General features: G+C 45.9%; 1 protein-coding gene across 1 annotated transcript; it reads left to right on the top strand.

The window, feature by feature from the left end:
* Nucleotides 1-3,880: 3,880 nt before the first annotated feature.
* Nucleotides 3,881-4,519, top strand: DNAJB8 (DnaJ heat shock protein family (Hsp40) member B8). The gene has a single exon (XM_039734217.1). The coding sequence runs from the start codon at nucleotides 3,881-3,883 to the stop codon at nucleotides 4,517-4,519; it is 639 nt and encodes a 212-aa protein (XP_039590151.1).
* The last annotated feature ends 1,366 nt before the right edge of the window (nucleotides 4,520-5,885 follow it).

A 5,885-nucleotide genomic window follows, 5' to 3' on the forward strand; every position in this document is an offset into this window, starting at 1 on the left:
ATTGTGGTACAATAATTATTCTTTAGATTGGAAAAGACCTTTAAAATCAGCAAGTCCAACCATTAACCCAGTGCTGCCAATCCCACCAGTAGCCCACCACAACCAGATGGCTTTTAAATACCTCCAGGGATGGTGACTCAACCACTGCTGCCTGATGGGCAGCCTGATCCAATTCCTGACAGTCCTTTCCTTGAAGAAACTTTTCCTAATATTATCTAATTAAAATAACAATAGATTTTATTTTTTTTTCCACAACTTGGAGGCACTCAGTCCTTTCTGGACCAGGGCTCACTGGGGTGCCAAGAGCAAGATCAGGGATTGAGGGGGGCATGGTTGGTATCATCTGTCATCTGGGCAACAAAAAGTTTGGAATATTTTGCTGCGTGGTGCCTTCTGTTTTGCTCTCCATCCTGACCTGGCTGACAATCCCTGCCCTTACAGACCCAGAATCTGGCTGGGAGGGAAGAGAAGGCTGGACATGGTGGTGCCTGGAGTGGGGAACCAGGGGGGACAGGGACTGCTGCTCCACATCCATCTGGCATACTGAAGCAGGGAATGAAGGAAAAGGAAGGAGGGGGCGGGTAGAAAAGAAAATCCCAAAGATCCTTGGATAATAAGCACCATTAAGGTTAGTCTGTCTCATGATTGTTTCTTATTAAAAAGAGACTGTACTTTATCTGTGCAGGATATGCTGTTTGGATGAGGGAATTAGCAGAGTGACTGCCTCCATATCATCTAATTAGCAAAAATGTTGATAAGCAGATACAATCACATATGATTAGGATCCTTTTAAAAAGCCACTCCATTAATTAAATAGACAGAAAGGCTGCCTCCAGCCCTCGCGTGCCACTGATTAGAATACAAATATTTACACTAATCTCACCTCCATCAGCCATGGGACACTTTTGAGTATTTTTAGTGACATCAGATTACTATTGATTTTCATCCCCAATGTCAGACCATTTTGTTAGTATCTGAAAGTGCTGCCTTCAGTTTCGGATGCTTTAAATCATGTTAAGGGTTTATCTTAATGACGCTGCTGATAACCACTGTTCAGGTCACTCGTACTTTCTCTTCAAAGAACACAGTCTGGGCGGGCTTTTATTGTTTGTACTTGAGATTTAAGATACGAAAAACATTTCTCATTTCAAAGCCTTGGTTTCTAGGGATGGGGCTGCCAGGCCAGTTTGGGTCTAGTTACTTGATGTGTGCATGTCTCATTTCCCTTTTTCCCTGCTTCTCCTTGACCCTTTCTTTTTTCCTTGCAAACCCTTTTGGCTCACAGCAGTGGCCTGTCTTGAATGGCTGCTAATCACTGACGCCTGCTGCAGGCTGCAGACAGACAGGCAGTGAGCATCCTCCGTTTGGGGATGACAGGAGAAAAACACTCCCTACTTTTCAGCTGGGTAGGATGCACTAAATCCAAGACAGATAACCCAGTGCGCCAGCCAGTCTGAGATGGGCTCACAGCATCAAAAGCAAGGAGGGGAAGAGACACTTTTCAAAGACACAGCAAAAGGCAGCCACCTCCCTTCTGTGCACAGCCCCACTCCCCAGAGTTGATAACAGGCCTGGGACCCTCTCCAACAGTTTTCTGATGTCCCGTTTTCCCTTCTGGGTAATACAGAGTAGGAACAGCAATCCTTCTAGAAATTTCTGCCAAGCATCTGCAAAAGGACCGTGCTGGCAGTGGCTAGGAGCTGTTGGCACCTTCTGGGGACTTGTGGGTGTTGAGCTTGGATCACCCTCAAGTCCAATGGACAGTGCTTAAAAATCTAGTCCATTTTGTGAAGATTTCAAGCATAAGACTACAGTCTGAGTGATCAATCTTGGCTCTCCCCTCAGTGTAGAAGACCAGTTCAGTGTGTTTTGGGAATGCAAAGAGCCCTCTGAGCTCAAATGGGCTGCAGCAGCTTGCTGTTGGGCCCAGGTTACTTTTGCCATTTCTGCAGAACAAACAGCATCCAGCAGAAAAAATAATTCATGTGGCACAACTGCCCTGTAATTAAGAAGACTTCTGTGCCAAAGGAGGCAAAAGCTGAGATCTCTCCAGTGAGGTGGGCCCACAGGACCGTGAGCTCCTTCGCTGCTTTGCACTTCCTTCAGCTCCAGCCCTGTGGCAACTTTCACTGCCCAAGTCTGGCAAGCACCGCCGTGCTGCTGCCCCATCAGCGACCAGTGGGAACACCAGCAGTACAAACACCTCTCCCAACACGTGTCAGCTCAATTGCCTTCCTCCTGTGTGACACTGCTATCTGCAGGCTGAGATGACTGCCCCCTGCTCTCAGAGCCCCCCACCCCGGTTGTGTGTTAGGACAGCAGCCAGCTCATACGCTGTGCACATGCTCTTTGGTCTGGCTGGCTCTCGACTTCTTCCCAAAGTGTGGGATAATGGAAAAGAGGGCAGTGATCTGCAACATGTGCTGCTATTAGTAGGTGTTTATGACTCTGTGTTACAGACAGATGAATTCTCATTATTGGCGCTTCCTTGGAGACCTTCTTCATGCAGTGTTTCCCTCTGAGGATATTGTATTTCCCACCAGGATGACAAATCCAAGGAATAGAAACAGATGCAGGATAACCCTAGGTTTGATGCCTGTGTCAAGTTCCTGGGCAATCTCTGTTATACATGCATACACACCTTGGGACAGGTATCCCAAAAAGCACATAGAAAAGAGGCTAAGGTTGGTAATTCTGGGAATTTAATTTACTACCAACATGAAAATGAGGCTCTTCTGAAAGTGTTTAGCTTGTCTATAATTTCAGAGAAGATTATGATGTCCATCTAATCTTGATTTTAGGAAAAATTCCCATTCAGGATTTAAAAATGGCCACATGGGGAAGTTCCAGTGATTCACTACCTTCATAAAAAGGGATGTGCAATGTTTTTTGAATTTAAATTTGGCTAATGATACCTTCCAACTGCTTTGTCTGGGAGCATGAAGATCCTTGTAGTACTGAATTTCTGTTCCCATGCAGGTTCTTGCTGACTATAATGTAGCTGGCATTGAACTTCCTCTTTCCCCAAGTCTCTCACTCCAGAGTGTATTTTCCAATCCCTTAGTCACATTCTATAGTCTTTCCCTGGGCTTTTTCTGATTTGTCCACACTCTTTCTGAACTATGGGTAGCCAAACTGCAGCTTCCCTATAGCTGCTGCCACAGGGAATTATGTCCCATGGGATAATATGACCTAACTACACCACGCTTCCCTGGATTGCACAGGAATCCACACTGTGTATCTGAGAATCCCACTGTAGGGTGGGTTCAGGCAAAAAGTGATCTGACAAAGTCCTAAGGGTGGTGAAACAGTGAAAGACATTGCCCATGGAAGCTGTGGATGCCCCGTCCCTGGAAGTGTTCAAGGCCAGTTTGGTTGGGGCATTGAGCCACCAATTCTAGTGGAAGTATTCCCTGCCCATGGCAGAGGACAGGGATTAGATGACCATTAAAAAGGGTCACTTCCCACCCAAACCATTTTGTGCTTCTGTGGCAGCCCTACATCACAGCTGTGTCAGCACAGTTACATCCAGCAGCTGCAGCATCATGTACACGATCCACATTTATAAACAAAAGGCCAGTGACAACCAACTCACCCTGGAACGTGGTCAGGACAACAGAGCCAGGACTGGCCGAACCCTCTCTGATGTCACAATCTCATGATTTGTGAGCAACAGGTTTGAAAAGAATGTCTGTGGTCAACCAGCTCTTGGTGGCCGTGCACTGCAGCAGGACAGAGCAGCTCATGGGGCGGGCTGAACATCTCTCTACCCCTGAGGAGTGCAGTGTCACTGGGTATCCAGGAGTCTCTGCATGCTGATCAACCTTGGTGGGAGAGAGATAACCAGGCATCTTCCAAACAACGCCCGCTTTCCTTTGAGATGGTAGATTACTACAAGGTCCTTGGACTGCAAAAAAATGCCTCACAGGATGCTATTAAGAAATCCTACCACAAAATGGCACTAAAATGGCATCCTGATAAGAATCCCAGAAACAAGGAGGAAGCTGAAAAGAAATTCAAAGAAATTGTTGAAGCATACGAGATTTTGTCCGACCCTCAGAAGCGATTACTCTATGACAAGTCTGTTGAGGAGAGCAGAGCCCGCAGAGAGAGACCTGCAGCGGATTATAACAGCTTCTCTGGCTCCCACCATGGATCCCCTGAACAAGAAGAGGTCTTTAGAAGCACGTATCCATTTACATGTATTTTCTTGAACTCTTTTGACATCAGAATCAATGGTGAGGACTGGCAGAGTGCAAGTGGGAGAGGAGGAAGGCCCAGGGAGATGTTCATGCAACAGAATTCATTCTGTCCCGATGGGCACCACGCCTCCTTCTTTGCTGAAAACACATCTGGGCCATATGGTCCCAGAACAGTGATAACCACTACTGAAGTGATCAATGGCAAGACCATCACCACCCGGAAAATCTTTGAGGATGGGCAGGAGACAAAAGAAGTGGAAGAAGATGGCCAGCTGAAGTCTATAATAATCAATGGGAGAGAGTACCTGAATCTTTAATGTCACCAGCAAGAGCATTGACTGCAAGCTGTGGGATGTGCTCTCATAGCTCAACTGATGGGATCTACGACAAGCTGTATCAATAAATACTGTGTTCATGACACAACCCATGCAGACTTCTCAATGGTTGGAAAAAAATATTTCACAGGTAAAGATACGGTTATGCTGAACTAAACTAAAGAGTGTGAGTCCACAAAGCCTGAATGAGGTGCTAGATAATGATTATGCAGTAAATATGTGTATCACAGGTACATGTGAAAGCAACTTTGCTGGTTTGCCAAAGAGACCAAGTTGATTAATACAGCAACAGGAGACAAGCTGGTTTGTGGACATGTAAGAGAGTCCTATAACAAGCTATAGGTTCCCTTCCCACTCCTTGAGAAGCCAGTGTTAAAGTCTGCCAGCTGGATGAATAAAGCCTTGTGTGACTCTCATACACAACCCTGATACTAAGTGAAGAATATCCTTCCTACTTTTGGTGCATGAGAAGATGCATGTCCATTAAAAAAAGGTTTTTATACATAGGGAAGAAGGTTGGCAGGGTTCAGTGGGACATAGAGAGAGCCTAGAGGAGAGAGAATGACATAGTAAACAAACAAACAAACAACAACAACAAAAAAAAACCAAACAGAGGAAGGAAGAAAACCTCATTCCTTAAACTGTAAAAGAAAATAAGGGCTTTCTTGAGAATGCCCTGCAAATTATGACCAGAGACCCTGATAGAAGTACTGCATAGCTCAGGGGCTGAAACTGAGCAGGGAAAAGGTGAATTTGGCTCTCAGACTGGGACAATCTATATTCCCTCTCTGCCTGGAGTCATTCAAACACAAAGAGCTAAATTCAAACCATGAGCCAACAGATTCCAGGGGGCTGAGTTTAGCTCCCTCTTTGTGCAAAGCTGGATGTGAAGACTTACATGATGCTTTACCATCCTTATTGTCTTGCTCACAGCTGCAAGAGCCAGTTCACAATGCATTTCTTGCACAGCCTGCCAGCATGCTGTTCTTGTCCTCCACTGAGCTACAGAATGCACTCCCCACGTTTCCGCCCTCCCCTGGGCTGACGTGAACTGCTGAGCCTCGTTTCTTGCTTGGCCAGGCCACCTTAAGCATTTAAAATCTTACACACCTCTTGTTTTTGGTCCCACGCTACATCCCCTTGAGTTTCCCAGCTTTCCTTGCCCAGTGATGTCTCCCTGGAGACTGGAACTAGTTTTCAGGGACATTTTCACTCTAATCCAGATTATAATTGCTGCCTGTGTTTGGGCAGGTCTTTGCATCTGTTTCCTCTGCTGCAAAATGGGAATAACAGACTCCTGTGCTTTGAAGGAGACTGTGAGGTGGTGTTGCTAGCAAAGGACTCTGAG

Source organism: Passer montanus, unplaced genomic scaffold, assembly GCF_014805655.1.
Source record: "Passer montanus isolate IOZ18808 unplaced genomic scaffold, ASM1480565v1 scaffold9, whole genome shotgun sequence".
NCBI lineage: Eukaryota > Metazoa > Chordata > Aves > Passeriformes > Passeridae > Passer > Passer montanus.

What these genes read in the sequence shown, in the direction of transcription:
- DNAJB8 (XM_039734217.1), top strand. Translation starts at nt 3,881, where the DNA reads ATGGTAGATTACTACAAGGTCCTTGGACTGCAAAAAAATGCCTCACAG.